The following is an 18,701-nucleotide window of genomic DNA, read 5'->3' on the forward strand; positions in this document are numbered from 1 at the left end:
AATACTATATTGCTGCCATAGTTTTGTTCATAACGCTATCACTGTTGCACATGATCATTGTGCGTTGTGTGATTCTGCATGAACACATACAATCACACACAAGATGCCCAGTGTGTCAGTTCATCGTGTGTGTGTGTGTGTGTGTGTGTGTGTGTGTGTGTGTGTGTGTGTGTGTGTGTGTGTCGCTGACTGTCACACCTCTGTATATCTGTCTGATGTATTAGTCTCTCTTAGATTGTCTGCAGCCTGTTGTCTCAGTACCAACAACACACAACTGAGGCGCAGGAGGACACCACAGGTCACAGGTAACCCGACCTTTGGAGGAACTCTCTCTCTATCTCTCCATTTCTCTCTCACTCACACACTCACTCACTCACTCTCTCTCTCTCTCACTCACTCACTCTCTCTCTCTCTCTCTCTCTCTCTCACTCACTCACTCTCTCTCTCACTCACACACTCACTCACTCACTCTCTCTCTCTCTCACTCACTCACTCTCTCTCTCTCTCTAGATGTCACACTTCGGTCACACAGTCATAGATATTCATTACAGTATCCACCCTTAACAGTGCACTTTGTCACACATTTGTCTGATTCTTTAAGTGCTAATTAGTTATATTTAGTTTAGCTCAGTCACACTTTTAAACCGTTGTACAAAACACAGTTGGTGTACCGTTGCAATGACAAACAGACTGTAGATGCCCATAATCCCTTCATCGACCGGTCATCTTGTCAAATACATGTCCATGTTACTCATTTATTTGCTTTTACTGTGCTGCTTTATTTCACACATCTAAAGTCAGATGGGACGTGTTCAGTAACCCTGTTTGAAGACCGTCAGTATTTCTGTCATTCTGTTTGGTGATGCTAGAAATGACATGCTTCAACTTTAAAAGCCTTTATGTGGCCCACATGTGTCCGTGTGTTTGTCTGTCAACATGTAACAATGATAATGTCCATGTTTTAATAATGTTCATGTCTGATCGGCTTATAGCTACTCAATTATTTTACAGATATCACTTTTGTTGAAATGTATTAGAAAACAGGATGGTGAGATTTTCTTTTACACACACTCACGGTTATTTTGTCTTTGTGTTTTGTGTGCATGTGGGCAGTTGTAATGTGTTGTCAGCTCTTCAGAAGGAACGGACACCCGAGTCCAGACCTCCATGTGACTGTTTCAGCTGTCTGGATCATCAGTCTCAATGATCAAATACTTCCTGGCGCTTCTCTACACACACTGAGATAAAACGAGAGGGGCGGGGCACAACAGCCAATCACATGTTCCTCTCTGTGTGAGTCTGAGGGACCCGTCCTAATTTCACCCTCAGACTCATGAATAAGAGAAATGATCCATGAGCACCCAGAGTAATAACAAATGGCTTGGTCTGCTTTCTGTTTGTTTATTTATAATTGTATCTATTTATTTGTCTTGTTTGTTTGTTTATTTTCACCAGTTATGTGCATTATGTGTTGTTGGTATTGGCTGCAGTGTGAGGTTTGGATCAGTGAACATTTATGATATCGTCACAGGAGTACATTATGTTAGGGTAGTGTGAACATGATTATCAATCTTATAACGTGTGATATCATTAAACACTTGATTGCAAGGTATTGTAAAGGTATAAGTATTGTACACACTGATTCGGCGAGAGGTGTGTAAACACAAGATGAAGCGTGAAAGAGGTGGAGTTTGTATTCAGTGATAATATGCCGGTTTATGCTCTGCTTCTTGATCTAATGTCATTGCACAAGCAATGGGTTTTCTGTGTTTCTATCATGAGATTATTGCGATACACATGCACTATATTCTGGTGCGTGTGGTTATAGGGGCAGATACAATTAACTCTGCACACAAGCCCTGTTTACTGCATCCCATATTCACCAGATCTATCTCCATATATCCCTCCTTTATATCATCTGTACTGTATTTCCAGCGTGTAGGCACAAACACATTGCACAGGTTTCTGTAATGTCGGGCTTCTATCCTCCGATCATACAGTGATGTGCAAGCAGAACAAGCAGAACATGCAGAACACGCAGAACACGCAGAACACGCAGAACGTACAGAACACGCAGAATGTACAGAACACGCAGAGCACGCAGAGCACCCAGAACACGCAGAACACACAGAACATAGGGGCAGTGGTGGCGGCTCAGGGTTACTGACCAGAAGGTCGGGGGTTCAAGCCCCAGCACCACCAAGATGCCACCATTGTGTCCTTGAGTAAGACACTTAACTCCAGGTTGCTCCGGGGGGATTGTCCCTGTAATAAGTGCTCTGTATAATACATTGGTACTCAGAAGGTTGCTGGTTTGATCCCCAGTCACCACCATTGTGTCCTTGAGTAAGGCACTTAACTCCAGGTTGCTCCGGGGGGATTGTCCCTGTAATAACTGCTCTGTATAATACATTGGTACTCAGAAGGTTGCTGGTTCGATCCCCACAGTCACCACCATTGTGTCCTTGAGTAAGACACTTAACTCCAGGTTGCTCCGGGGGGATTGTCCCTGTAATAAGTGCTCTGTATAATACATTGGTAATCAGAAGGTTGCTGGTTTGATCCCACAGTCACCACCATTGTGTCCTTGAGTAAGACACTTAACTCCAGGTTGCTCCGGGGGCATTGTCCCTGTAATAAGTGCTCTGTATAATACATTGGTACTCAGAAGGTTGCTGGTTTGATCCCCACAGTCACCACCATTGTGTCCTTGAGTAAGACACTTAACTCCAGGTTGCTCCGGGGGCATTGTCCCTGTAATAAGTGCTCTGTATAATACATTGGTACTCAGAAGGTTGCTGGTTTGATCCCCACAGACACCACCATTGTGTCCATGAGTAAGACACTTAACTCCAGGTTGCTCCGGGGGGATTGTCCCTGTAATAAGTGCACTGTAAGTCACTTTGGATAAAAGCATCTGCCAAATGCATAAATGTAAATGTAAACACACAGAACATGCAGAAATGTCAAATGTCATTGTTTTATCCAGCAGTTAAAGACAAAACACTGGATGAGTCTCATTTATTGACTGAAAGGTTATTGATGTGTCTAAATGTGGAGTACAATCAGAACCTTCTCAAAGCTGAACTGTGTGTCCTTTGTGAATCTGAAACAAAGCTCATTCTTTTAATGACATGCAAAGGATATATACATCAATAGTCTCATTCATAACCGCTCCGGACTCCCAGTTCTCTCAGTTTCTGTTCTGTCTATCTCATGTCTTTGGTTCCTGACGAGACCAGAGGAGTTTCAGTTTGCAGAATGGTTTAATTCACTGCTATTGTGGGTCGATTTCTGCCTGTGAAGTGAAACGGACTGAATCATTTTAGGATAAACACATTGACTGTCACATGGGGTTCACTGGTCAAAGTATGGTCATGCTGCAGGACGTTTCTATGTTCCCAGTCTGAAGTGACACCTTTTTTTGTGGAAAAAATGTTGTAACCAGATTATTTGAATCCTGTCCTGACTGATTATTTGAATCCTGTCCAGCTCAATATAGCTGTGTGTGAAAGTGTTCATATATCACATCTCACATGTTCACGCCACTATAAACACAAATGCATTTCTCACCTTTCGTTTTCTCAAAATGTTACCATACTTGTCGAGTTCATGAGAAGCAATAGAGTCAGATTTGTGAACGATTCGCTCGTTTGAGACGGATCTTTCCAATGAATCAGTTGATCCAGTTCACAAAACAGCTGGAAATGATTCGTTTGTGAATTGGACTGATCAAGTTCTCAAGTTTGATTCACTAGTCGCAGTGCTTAAAAGCTAACTGGAGATAAAGATTACCTGTGAATAACTACTTAAGTTTAGTATGACTTCAGAAGACTTGGAATACACCGCACGAGTCATTGAGCTTACAGCCCCAGTCCTCATTCACCTTCATCATATGGAAAAGACTGGTCAGGATATTCTTCATAAATGCACTCTTAACCCTCATTCACAAACAGACACAATAAAGAAGTTGAGTAAGTAATAGTAAATCATTGCTCATGATATATATATATATATATATATATATATATATATATATATATATATATATATATATATATATATATATATATATATAATAGTTTATTGTGAATGTGTCTGTGCTTCTCGTCATACACACATTACTGTGACACACAGCTCGTGCAGTATTACTGGTGAAACAGCTGTATCATCCCCGCGGAACTGATGTTGGATCAGTTTCAGATGGGTGTACAGAGGAACTGATCGAGCTGTTAGAGAGTTTGTCAGCGGGTGTAAACTCTGTTAAACCGATCAGGACACTAATCTTAAACACGCACGCACGCACGCGCGCGCGCGCACGCGCACATTTCGACAGACGCTTATCGAGATGCATCATGGACGGACATCAGCTGTGTTTATTCGCACACAAGGACTAAACTTCTGCGTGCTGTAAAAGTCTTTTAAATGTTGGAACGAACGACAGAAATCATGAGTGAAATGAGAAGAAACGCCATCAGGAGGAGGTCCAAGCCGAAGCAGCGTGACGGTTCCGCGGCGGAGGAATGCGCGGAATGTTCAGGTGAGTCCGGTGATCCGGTGAATAACTGTGTGCACTGCTGCATCCGAAACTGAGAATCCTCCAATTATGTGCTCAGATTTAAATCAATAGTTGCATATCTGTCTCAAACTGTACATCATGTGTTGCTTTAAGCTTTGACCGCACACAAGGGATTTGTGTGCAGAGTTCATTGGAATACACACCAGACTCCATTTTCCTCCTAACTTTGGAATAAAGCCCCGTTTGTGCTCCCAGATGAGGACAAGTCTGTACTGGTCTTCTCTTGCTCAATGTTTTAGCCTCCGGACAAGGAATGTGCTGCATTACTGATGTTATATTACATGTGGAATATAAAGACTCTGTGAACACGTGACTGACTGTCAGAAATCACATTTAGCAGCACAATTCTGTGTCATGTCTGTTTGAAAGATTCCAGTTAGATGTAGTTTATTGCTTTTTGACGAGGAATATGTTTTGGTGAAACAAAAATGCTAAACTACAATGTGCAATATAATGAGGACAATATTCACTGCATATAATTAACATATAATTAGTTTTTGTTTGGACGGTTCTGAAATGCTGAGCGATGGTTGTCTCTGACCTCTGTGTGTGATTGAACTGTTGCAGAACATGTGAGATGAGCACAGATTTAATGATGTCACGTGTAAATGAAACTAACCGTCCTGTTTTCATGTTTACATTTACATTTATGTATTTGTCAGACGCTTTTATCCAAAGTGACTTGCAGTTCACTTATTACAGGGACAATCCCCCCGGAGCAACCTGGAGTTAAGTGTCTTACTCAAGGACACAATGGTGGTGACTGTGGGGATCGAACCAGCAACCTTCTGATGACCAGTTATGCTTTAGTCCATTACACCACCACCACTCCTGGACAATGTTAATATTCTCAAACTTCCTTTAAGGATCTGAGGATCTTATTATATTTGACTTGAGCTTTAGTCCATTTCTGATGTCCGCCACTGTCGTGGCTGAAGCTGCTCTTACACCTACTTCTTAAAGGGTGTGGAAAGCTTTTATGTAAACATAATGTGCAATATAAGTGAGCCATTTGTTCGACTTCCTGGAGACATTTTCTGTCACAAGGCTGTTTGTTTGAGTGGCCTGACTTGTGAAATGACACAGGCTGGATTCAAACCTGCAGCGCTGCATGAGCACCTGCACTCTCCACAGTGACAGCAAGCCATACATCCACGGAAATGTGGGTTAAATCTGAATTGTTGGTGGCACTCCCTTATATGCCAAACGTTCTCCATGTCACTGGAGTTTATTTGTGATTCAGTCTGATTGGGGGAGATTGGGTGATTTGTATAATCTGTAGTTTGAGACATTAGTGGTCTGATGGAGAGGATCTGTAAATAGCTCATGAACACACACCCTCTATTATCCTCCAGTAAATATTTAATCTGGGAGGGTGCGGAGCTCCTGCTGAGGGAAAAGGGAAGTCATTTCCACATTCTGGAATTTAACCCAGTTGGGACTGAACAGATCTACTCTGTCATCATTTATGCGCTGCTTAATTCTGGCACAGCAGCACAGAAGTGAGATGAATACACGTCTTACATGTATGTTACTGTAAGGAACTTCATATCTCTTCATATTGTGAGTTTAAACCATCAATCCAGCAGGTGGCAGTGTAATGACAGATATGCTCTGCTTGCAACACTAATGCACAGTCCTCTTGTTTGTTTGTTTTCTCCATTGACACAATCAGAGATTCAGTGTGTTTCTGACTGTGGACATAGAGACTAATGATACATGTTATATGTTCCCTCTCCTTCATTGTGTTCTTATATAGGAGGGTTTGTAATCACATTTCTATTGTGTGACTTTAGTCAGCTGTGACATTCAAGATGCAGTTTTAGTCCCATCGTATTGCTGTGATACCGTTCAGCGTGTCATGACTGTTGTAGTTTAATCACTATAAACACACACTGCAGACACCGTGTCTCTGAAAGCCATTCACATACTATGATTTTTCACAGCAAGCGAATCAGAAATACATCTATATTTGCTAATGGGAGGGTTGAGATTAAGGGTTATTATACCACTTGTTTATATGATGGGAAAAGCTGGCGAGGTCATTCTGAAATGACGCACTTCCTGTCAATGTGGGAAAATTCCTCCTCCGGTCCTGATACTGGGAAAGGGTGAATTCCTTTCTTACCCATTGTGAAGAACACAATGCACCGCAGACGGGGTGTTGCAAGGCCTTGTGTTAGTCAGATTATATCAGGGATTGGTTCATTTATAAACTAGAGAGAACAGGTCTCAACAGACGGCAGATCAATAACTGCACAAATGAAGAAATACTGTATTAATAAACAAGGCAGAGCTTAAGTTTGGAAGAGAGGATTGCATAATGCATACTTTAAGTCCGACTTTATAATCTTGTAGTCGTTTTCTCATTCTGGAATCTCACCCTCACTCATTCCTGACGTTCCATTTGTATTCCTGACCATAGATCACTGGTTTCAATTCAAGTTCACCCAGGTCCAATCACTGCTCTGTTCACATTACGATTCTCTGTTGTTTGCCCTGTCATCTGTTCCCATGGACTACACTTCCCATAATTCCCTGCCCTGATCACTTCCTGCTGTTCATTAACTCTTCACCCATTGTGTCTTTAATGCCCTGTTTTCTGTTCAGCTTTGTCGGTTGTTAATGTTTCTCCTCCGTTCATGCTCCGGTTTCAGTCATGTTTGTTTTTGCTTTCTGGTTTCCTGTCTTGCCCTGTTTCAGTGTTCATCCTGTGTTTAGTTTTATTCTTATTAAAATAGCTGCTCTTAGATCCTGCCCTCATTGCTACAGTTTGCATGTAAGATGAGATTGTTTGCACTAGTAGTGATAGTAATGGTAGTTAAAGCTCGTCCATGTCCCAACCCTCCATCTGGGCTCTTCTGCTCAACCTCAAGAAAACACTCCTCAGGGCTGCAGTTTCCTGATTTTTGTCTAGAGTTTCCTCCCTCCGGATGGAGAGATGGGCATTCCCGTATCTTGAAAACCAGACAATACTCCCTATTATTATTGTAGACTCAAGACCAGGAGTAAATCCTCATTCAACGCCTCCAGTCCTGTTGATAATCAGGATTCAGTGGATCATCCTGGAACAGCAACATACAGAGATGTTGAAGTCTCTCCTGCGGTCAAGAGAAATGATTGAGGAAGCATTGAATATGAGGGAGAACAGTGGGAATACTCAGATCTCTGGCTTTTAAAAACAAACCCTCATTAAGAAATCTCATTTTAATGTCTAATCTCTGAGTTTATGTTCTTTAATGGGGATATTTGGATGTTTGGACTCATGATTTTGTGAACCGGACTATTTCAAGTTGTCAAAAGGAGATCAAGAGAGAGAGAGACAGGAAGTGGAGGTACAGTGGATATTTTTGTCCTCTATTAATCTACAGGAAGCCTGACTTCACTTTCTCTTCACTCCTGGACTCTTCCCTGCGGCTCCATCACGTCTGTAACTCTGTGTGCTGGAGTCGGGCAGATGGACAGTGATGGATCTTATGGACTTTGGCCTCAGGAAAGTTCTCCTCCATTACACCACCTCTGGTAGGTGACGAACCGTTCCGCTGTAATGAGCTCCAACATGCCGTGATGGGAAGTTTTACTGTGACTCTGGGAAAGTGTACGAGAGCAGTCGAATGTGAGAAGATGGAGAGGGGTTTGAACAAACTCTGATGGTTCCTCTCCAAAATAAATCAATTGTTGAGTCCATGTGACTCAGAAAATATCATGGGCAATGGATTGAGAAAAATGAAGCACCGGCGCAAGTATTGGTTTTGGTCGACCAAAGGTTGGTAGTCATCATAGTTTGGTGTTCTTGATGGTTTCTGACACATGTAGGGGTTCAAATGCTGCAGTGTAACAGATTTACTGTCATGTTGTTTGATGAGATGCTGAATCTGTCGGGAGTAGTTCACGATCTGTGCTGGAGGATGAGTTAAAATCACCTCCGTGAAGTTGCACCCCATATAATTAAATAATCACCCGAACTATTTCATTGGTTTGTGCTGTGTTTGTGCTGGTTTGGTGTTCGAGATATTAAGCATTGTTTTTGGGGCTGTGTGACGTCACTCTCCACCCCGTCTCGCTCACATCGATCCAAACCGGTGCTGGTCGTTTGTGCCGTTAAAACAAACGTTGTCCCTTCCTTTGATATAGCAAGAATGTTTTCGGGAGTGGTGACGTCACTCTCCACCCCATGTCGTCCGAATCGCTCCAAACTGGTGTCATTTCTTTGTGCTGTTGAAAGAAACAATCAAACTAATTCCATTACATAGAAATAACAGAATGATCTCCGGATCTGTGACGACAGTCGTGCATTGACCTCATCTCGTCCAATGCGCTCGTTTCTTTGTGCTCGCTGCAGGTTTATTACTGTTACTGTCGTCACTTATGTATATATATATACTGACAGTTTGATCATTGCAGTAACTTCAAGCTTCAAATCCAAATCACACCTGTCCTTTATTTGTGTGTGCGGTAAAGTTAGTTTTATATTTGACATTCATGACCATAATCATTAAACTCTCAGTGCAAATCACATGTTCAAGCCAAACCAACCTGGACATGCATGAATAGAGTTTCAGTGCCGAGCACAAAAGCAGAATTAAAAACAATTAGACTTATTTTTCATATAAATGTTTATTAGCCCTATAAATCATTAAAACATTTTAACCATTTGATGTTATGACATCACAACAAATATGAAATATTTTTAAAAATATCTCTTTCATGACACACAAGACTCTGTTTGTGGAATTTATATTCTATATGTGTTGTAATAAATATAGTGTAACTCCCCAACTGTTTTATGACACGAAACCAACTGCAAAACACTCCGAATATTATTCTTCATACAGCACACGTACATGTTCAAGCATTGTTCTCTGGCTGTGGTCAGACATCAGCTGTGTACTTTATATTCGTTTCAGTCATATTAAACAAAAGTCTCTGTGCAGTATCAACTAGAGTGAGTTTGCATAAATAAAGCTTAACGTTACAGAGATAAAAAGGCTTTCGGATCATCTGTAACTCCCTTTGTTGAGAACAGGTGAACATTGACCTCATGCAGGGTCACGACGAGCAGTGTGAAAGAAGAATGAGTGTTTATATGGACTCACTCGGTCAGTCTAACAGTCACCATTTAAAGATGTTTATGTGCTCAACGTCATCAACTCTCTTTACTGTTAATAAAGGTAAACACACTACTGTCTTATATTCTAGTTTTTATTAGCTTCAGTTCGTACTCATTCTGTAGGTAAAATAGCTTGTGCTGAATACAGTGTTGGACTGTTGATCTCCAGTGTCCAGAAGAGAAGTGTGACCTTACTGAGATCTGGGAACCAAATCCTCCATCTTACAACCTCTCAGGCCATTACATTTGTCAGGATTGGTCATGATTTATTATCCTCCTTCATAAACTATTGTCTCTGCTGCTGTCCATCTTTGGGTTATTCATGTTTTTAGTACACCAGAAGTGTAAATGGGAATGAGGGTTACTCTCTGATTTTTAAAGACTATTAATTGTTCCTGTGAACCTAGATAATGACATCATCTTTTTCTCCCTCCTCCCAGTTGTGCTTTTCTTCATAGTTTCAGAGCCATGTACATTAGAAAAGCCTTTCATTGTTTCTCTCTCTCTCTCTCTCTCTCTCTCTCTCTCTGTTTCCTACTGCGGTTCTGCAGTTCCCTGATTGTCCAGCAGGAGACAGCGGTGCTTTATACATTAAGGCCAAATACTGTATTCACAAGTCTGTAATATCTCACTCGCTGCACTGCTCTCACATATTCTCTGTGTCTGTGTGTGTGTGTGTGTGTGTGTGTGTGTGTGTGTGTGTGTGTGTGTGTGTGTAACCCTGCTGAAAAGAGCCTGTTATCTGCACTGGTCTTTTTTGCAGGGTACAAATAAAATATGTATGTTTGTTATCATTGTTTTGTATAAATTTAGAATAAAATGGCTGCTTAACACATTTGGTCTGTGTTTTACCTTTGACTCTTGATAATAATGTAGCCAAGTTCGACCGCAATGAGGAACATGTTTGTCAGCTTCTGGGACTAACACCCGCACAACACAAGAAGTTTGTCTTATTATAACTGCTTGGCTGGTATTTTGGTATTTAGGGGCCATGAAGTGTCTGTAGCCCTTACTGTAACTCTTAGGTTTCCATTAGGTTTCAGTATTATTAGTATTATTATGGCTGGGTGTCTATGGCAGACCTCTGAACCGTACATAGGATCATTCTGAGATTTAGCTCACTGATAGGGGTGGACATTAATAGTTCCCATAGCACATTTGGGGTCTCTAGGGCAAACTTTATAGCAGCACCACCACCATGTTAAATATTAACTACTTTTGTGTATCTTTTGAACTGTTTGTCTGATTATTCTCCTCCTGATGATTCAAATGAACCTACAGTGGCCGCCATTTTGGATTATGATGCTTACAGTTTAAAAGTTTCACGGCCTTCAAACTTTGTCCGATATGTCCAAATAAAATCTTGAAACATTGTCCAGATAAAACAGCACAAAAATGAGTTAATTTATAGAGAGAAATGCACATTCGGGATGAGCGACAGACGATGATCTTGTGATCTATGATGTCACAGAGATTGCCAATAAATGATGCGTTTGATGATGTCATGACCATATTAATGTAGAATATTATTATTATCAAATAATACAAATATTATTATTTAGGATTCATTGTATATTGCACCCCTCGCTTTGCACATAGATGTTAAATACACTGCAAACGAGCAACACGACAAAACTCAAACGCTCCCGTTCTAATCAAGGCACAGACGCGGTGTAAATAACTGATCTATTGTGCTTATTACACAGCTGTGTATTTAATGAGAGCATTATTGAGAGTGCAGAACATTGTGTCACTGAGCTCATGTGGAAATGCAGATCTCAAACAGTGATTGACAGTTATTGTAACGAGAGTTTGTCTGTTAATGTAATGACAGATTAGTTTTGGCGTGTTAATAATTAGGCCAATGTGAATTTGATTTGTACAAAATATCAATAAAGTGATTTGTCTGAACTGTTCTAAGTGTGTTTTGGAGGTGTGTTCAACATAAAGAATATGGCATGAATATCATATGTCAGGAGTCAAAGTGCAACAACTGACACAAACATGATCTAAGGATGATCACACTGAAGATCTAACGGGATGAATGGTCCCCCGTCCCGCCACTGAAGGTCTTCCTGGACGGAGTCGATTGGTTGATTTAAATCGGCTGTTAATAAGTTTGAATATTGAATATGTCATATTATTTACTGTATGTGAACTAATAATTTAAGCAGTAATTTAGCAATAATTACATTTACTCCATACCATAGACATCCATTTAAAATATTTTTATTTGCTTTACCCAAACAAACATTATTACAATATAAAATACAATATAATGCTTCTATATAAACTGTGCAGCTCATATCCACCATTGAAATCTGTTACTCCGAAGAACCACACGGTTACTTTGCGACGTCACGGTAATTTAATATTTTAATAGACATTAATAATCACGATTACAGTATCAAGAGCAATAAGTGACAATTAAGATTTTTGCTATAATCGTGCATATTACGTTTTTATACAATGCATAGAAACATTTCTAAAGTAATTTAATTAAATGACTCTCAGCTTGTTTTGTGTCTTTAGCACCTGTACTGTGAGCTGAGGACAATGTTGCTATTTTTCCTCCCAGTGCTGTTCTGTGGCAAGGGGTGTGTGCGTGTGTGTGCGCGCGTGTTTGCGCGTGCGTGTGCGCGTGCGCGTGTTTGCTGTGGTTTGATTTTAATAAAGTGTAATTGTCAGATGTAAAGGATTGTTCATTTTTGTGTGAGGATAAACCGAGCATGAAATCAGAACTGCAGGAGGAAGTGTGCGGCAGGTCAGCGGTGTTTAGTCGAATCAGCTCAAGGACTCACATTGACGCATATGACAGAAAGAGTTGTGCTCGTCACTGTAAGAGCTGAGGTGTGTGTGTGTGTGTGTGTGAGATCAGTATGAAGCGGTCACCTCAGTCCTCAGAATCCGTCACCCGGTCTTATTCTCAGAATGACGAATCCTGGAGAGGAAAAGCATTTAAAGACTGGAGAAGTGAAAGCTGCATCTTCATGACCGCACTTTTAAAACTGTATTCATGCTCCGTTCAATGATCCTGTACACAATGTGATTAGCTGAAAATCAGCAGATGTGAAAGAGGAAGTCATTAATTCACAGATTCAGGAAGTCTTGCGTTTACCCTTATTATAAATTAAACATTATTTGATACATGTAGTTAACGTTGAAATGAATGCCTTCTAGAAAGTTCCACAGTGATCATACAATGTTAAAATGAACGTTTACAATGACAGATTCATGACCGCTTCTTACTGATGCAGATCTCGTACAATATTAATGTATTATTGCTGTTTACTATAAACATTTCCTTTATACTCGCTATACTCGTGTAAAGAAACACAAACCTCTAACTGCACATTATTGAATATAAATGTATGGCTTATTAAGAAACACTTTATTATGAACTAGTGCACTGGAGAATGTAGCAGCAACATTAACAGTAATTCCAGTGTAAGTCATCAATAGAAAATACGTTTCTGATCTCTATTATCTGTTCAGTTGGACAACATCAGTCCAGTTCAACTTAAATAATATTATAAACTAATGATAATAATAATAATATATTAGAATAGTAATATATCTCAATCGGGCACCTTTAACTTATAAACCCCTCTTGCTTTTATTTTGACATCTGAAGTCTCCGGGACGTCCTGTATGTGTGTGTTTGTAGTTTAATTCACTTCTTATTCACATTCTGGTCAAATTCTCCTCCGGTGCCGTTCTAAATGTATATTATAAGTGAACCGAACGATTGAGCATCTGAGATGTTGTTTGTGAGTAGCGTTCACATATTGCACACCGCTGTGAAGGATACAAATAGCCGCGAGTGCTCGAGAGAGATGTGGCAGGTTTCAAAACGGAGGTGGCAGTCGAAGCGGTGCCGCTTTCCAAACTCGTTCATGAGAATCCCGCTGCTTTGTGTGTGAGTCTGTGAGTGTGTGTCTGTGTGTGTGTGTGAGTCTGTGTGTGCGTGTGTGAGTCTGTGTGTGCGTGTGTGAGTCTGAGAGTATGTGTCTATGTGTGTGTGAGTCTGTGAGTGTGTGTGAGTCTGTGAGTGTGTGTCTATGTGTGTGTGAGTCTGTGTGTGCGTGTGTGAGTCTGTGTGTGCGTGTCTATGTGTGTGTGAGTCTGTGAGTGTGTGTGTGTGTGTGTGTGCGTGCGTCTGCGTCGCAACAGAGCAACATGTTGGCACTGCACATACTATATATGAATAAATACAGCCTGTTGCTATTCACAGCCATCACACGTGACTTCAGTAGTCGTATGGACAACTTTAATGGTGTTTTTATGTCATGTTTGGAGTTAGACAGTAATGAACACGACTATAAAACACCGTATCAGAGAAAAGTGAAACATGAAACGACCACAGAAGCATGTGCATGCAGCCACTATTGAAATATCCTTTAAGTAAATGCACTTAATGGGAGTGTTGATATTTCCTGTTAATATATTTCTGGTTCAGTGTTTCCATTTGTATCCCACTGTGTGATGTGTTACTGTTGGACCTCTACACCGGAGATTCAACTATACAGGGAAGGGTGTGTGTGTGTGTGTGTGTGTTTGGGACAGGACGTGACAGTCTTTTCTCTATCCGCTAGCATGATTTCTGAGTTTGTGCTAAAATTGATCAATTGACTGTGAATAAGCTTAATTGCTACAATGATTAATGACGAACAATCGATGAATCATACCAGTCCTAATAATCACCACTCTCAAATATAAACCTCTAGTTATGGATTCAAATAAGGATTTCGGCAGAAACTGGTTGATAAGGGGAAACTCAGACGTTACCTTCAGAAAAACTCTCAATGTATACTTTTATCTTGACATGATTAGAGATTATAAACATTGACAGTCTGGGCACATCTTTCTTGTAATCTGCATGATGACTGACGTATTCTCTTCCTGTCTCCCATGAGCCCCTCTTGTCACATGACCACTGAGTGTCCTCCAATAGAATCAGCTGAATTATGATACATGGCTCCTATGAAGTGACCAATCAGAGGAGGAACAGCTCATCAATATTCCTCTAGTTTTCCCTCACAGCTCTTCTCCTGAATCCCCGCCCATCCCGTGGCAGCAGATGAGCGCCCGTGTGTCCTGCCTGTTTTTCGGCCCTCCCCTGCAGCAACACAATAAAGGTGATTGTTCATGTGACTCACACACATCAGCACAAGCAGAAAAGTGTGTGGCGTTTCCCGGCCATATGCTGTCGCTCCTCTAGAATGTCATTATCTGCACCAGCAATAAACAAGAGGCGGAAAACTGTGTGCTGCCGGGAGGGAAGCATGTATGGGAAAGAGGATGAGACTGAGAGAGCAAGACCAAGGGAGAGGAAACGGAGGATAGAGAGAGAGAGCGAGATGATGCAGAGAGAGAGAGAGAGAGAGAGAGAGAGCGAGCGAGATGATGCAGAGAGAGAGAGAGAAAGAGAGCGAGCGAGATGATGCAGACAGAGAGGGAGAGAGAGAGCGAGAGCGAGATGATGCAGATAGAGAGAGAGAGAGAGAGATTATGCATACAGAGGCAGAGAGAGGGAGCGAGAGAGACAGAGGGAGAGCGAGAGGGAGAGAGAGGGAGGAGGGTTCAACAGAAGGTTGTTCAGTCTGCTGTGTTTCTCTGGATAAGGACGATGGCTTTGTTCCTGTAAAGACCTGCTGTGTAAATCACGCACACATTCAGACGTACTCGTTCACAGCTGCTGTCCCGAATCAAAGGAGGACTCATATCAGGTCAGTGCTGCTTCTTCAGTGGGTCGCTGTTTTGTTTGGCACAGGATCTGATCAGTCAAGAAGGGCTGTGGCTCTTCAACCTTACTGCAGCAGACTGAACAACTGAGATCATTTATTCACCCTCATGTTGTTCCAAACCTGTATGACTTTCTAGTTCTGCCTGATATCTCCTGTTGTGTCCCGTACAGTTTAGAAATGACATAGAATTTCCATTAGTGAGTGAACTAACCCTTTAAACGAGAAACTGCTACGGTTTTCTTTTGGATGTTTGTATGTGTTATTTTCATCAACACACACGTTAACGCTCACACACGTGCACACACACACACACACACATGTTAATGCTTTGATATTTTTAAAATGCAGTTTCTGGTTTGTGTGTGTGTAAGTATGTGTGGTGTATTACATACAACAGTTTATTTGTTCAGGGTTTTCTGTGTGACATCAAAGCTTAAGCAATAATCTATTTAAAAGGCTTTCTTGTGCTTATAAATAGCACTGCTCAGTACTCACTCACTGACTCACTCACTCACTCACTCACTCACTGACTCACTCACTCACTCACTCACTGACTGTCTCTCTCTCTCACACTCACTCACTCACTCACTCACTCACTCACTGACTGTCTCTCTCTCACACTCACTCACTCACTCACTCACTCACTCACTGACTGTCTCTCTCTCTCACACACACACACTCACTCACTCACTCACTCACTGATTCACTCACTCACTCACTCACTCACTCACTGACTCACTCACTCACTCACTCACTCACTCACTGACTCACTCACTCACTCACTCACTCACTCACTCACTGACTGTCTCTCTCTCTCACACACACTCACTCACTCACTCACTCACTCACTGACTGTCTCTCTCTCACACACACTCACTCACTCACTCACTCACTCACTGATTCACTGATTCACTCACTCACTCACTCACTGACTCACTCACTCACTCACTCACTCACTCACTGACTGTCTCTCTCTCTCACACTCACTCACTCACTCACTGACTCACTCACTCACTCACTCACTGACTGTCTCTCTCTCTCACACACACTCACTCACTCACTCACTGACTGTCTCTCTCTCTCACACACACTCACTCACTCACTCACTGACTCACTCACTGACTCACTCACTCACACACTCACTCACACACTCACTCACTCACTCACTCACTCACTGACTCACTCACTCACTGACTCACTCACTCACTGACTGTCTCTGTCTCTCACACTCACTCACTCACTCACTGACTCACTCACTCACTCACTCACTCACTGACTGTCTCTCTCACACACACTCACTCACTCACTCACTCACTGACTGTCTCTCTCTCTCACACACACTCACTCACTCACTGACTCACTCAAATTCAAATTCAAATGAGCTTTATTGGCATGACAAATTGTACATTGTATTGCCAAAGCATTTATATGAGCATGAAAAATAACAGTAGAACAAATTCTGTATTGAACAAGTGTGTAAATAAAAATAATAATAATAATAATATATATATATATATATAATAATAATTAACAGTGTGTATACTTTCAGTGGTGTGTGAGTGAGTGAGCGTGTGTGTGTGTGTGTGTGTGTGTGTGTGTGTGTGTGTGTGTGTATTTGTGTGTGTGTGAGCGTGTGTGTAGTGTGGGTGTATTTGTGTGTGTGTGTGTGTGTGTGTAAATGGGCGCATCACTGTTTGGTCGACTCTTCCCTCTTTTTGTGGCAGGAGTTGATGTATTTTGCTGCTAGTGAAATGCAGTCTCTTTGTTCACCAAGTAAATATTGAGCTTGTGCATCATTCTTATTGAAGTTGGGACAAATCATTTCAAATTTGGGAAAGAAGTGTTTTCGAATGTCATTATAATTAGGGCAGGTGGTTAAGAAGTGCAGCTCTGTTTCTATTTGTCCTTGGTTACAGTACTCACTGACTGTCTCTCTCACACACACTCACTCACTCACTGACTGTCTCTCTCTCACACACTCACTCACTCACTGACTCACTCACTGACTCACTCACTGACTCACTCACTCACTCACTGACTCACTCACTCACTCACTCACTCACTCACTCACTCACTCACCACACACACACACACACTCACTGTCTCTCTCTCACACACTCACTCACTCACTGACTGTCTCTCTCACACACACTCACTGTCTCTCTCTCACTCACTCACTCACTGACTGTCTCTCTCACACACACTCACTGTCTCTCTCTCACTCACTCACTCACTGACTGTCTCTCTCACACACACTCACTGTCTCTCACTCACTCACTCACTGACTGTCTCTCTCTCACACACTCACTCACTCACTCACTCACTGACTGTCTCTCTCTCACACACTCACTCACTCACTCACTCACTCACTGACTGTCTCTCTCTCACACACTCACTCACTCACTCACTCACTGACTGTCTCTCTCTCACACACTCACTCACTCACTCACTCACTCACTGACTGTCTCTCTCTCACACACTCACTCACTCACTCACTCACTGACTGTCTCTCTCTCACACACTCACTCACTCACTCACTCACTCACTCACTCACTCACTGACTCACTCACTCACTCACTCACTCACTGACTCACTGACTCACTCACTCACTGACTCACTCACTCACTCACTCACTCACTGACTCACTCACTCACTGACTGTCTCTCTCTCACACACTCACTCACTCACTCATTCACTCACTGACTCACTCACTCACTGACTCACTCACTCACTCACTCACTCACCAACACACACACACACACTCACTGTCTCTCTCTCACTCACTCACTCACTCACTCACTCACTCACTGACTCACTCACTCACTCACTCACTCACTCACTCACTCACTGACTCACTCACTCACTCACTCACTCACTCAACACACACACACACACTCACTGTCTCTCTCTCTACACACACACACACACACACACACACACTCACTGACTCACACACTCACTGTCTCTCTCTCACACACACACTCACTCACTCACTCACACACTCACTGTCTCTCACACACACACACACACACACACACACACACACTCACTGACTCACTCACTCACACACTCACTGTCTCTCTCTCACACACACACTCACTCACTCACACACTCACTGTCTCTCTCTCACACACACACACACACACACTCACTGACTCACTCACTCACACACTCACTGTCTCTCTCTCTCACACACACACTCACTCACACACTCACTGTCTCTCTCTCACACTCACTCACTGTCTCACTCACTCACTGTCTCTCT

At 42.0% G+C, this 18,701-nt stretch overlaps 1 protein-coding gene across 4 annotated transcripts in view; it reads left to right on the plus strand.

Annotated features, from left to right (window-relative positions):
* The first annotated feature begins 4,297 nt into the window (after positions 1 to 4,297).
* LOC127622956 (FYVE, RhoGEF and PH domain-containing protein 4-like) overlaps positions 4,298 to 18,701 on the plus strand; it is a 72,513-nt gene continuing 58,109 nt past the window's right edge. Inside the window, exon 1 of one of the 4 annotated variants that reach the window (XM_052097156.1) lies at positions 4,298 to 4,540. In XM_052097156.1, coding sequence (XP_051953116.1) covers positions 4,426 to 4,540 — 115 coding nt within the window. In that variant the 5' untranslated portion in view covers positions 4,298 to 4,425. Of the gene's footprint in view, positions 4,541 to 7,406; positions 8,346 to 14,173; positions 14,828 to 15,397; positions 15,419 to 18,701 lie in introns of those variants that run through there. The other 3 variants (XM_052097157.1, XM_052097158.1, XM_052097160.1) reach the window with 3 other exon arrangements.

This window comes from Xyrauchen texanus, chromosome 29 (genome assembly GCF_025860055.1).
Source record: "Xyrauchen texanus isolate HMW12.3.18 chromosome 29, RBS_HiC_50CHRs, whole genome shotgun sequence".
NCBI classification, from domain to species: domain Eukaryota; kingdom Metazoa; phylum Chordata; class Actinopteri; order Cypriniformes; family Catostomidae; genus Xyrauchen; species Xyrauchen texanus.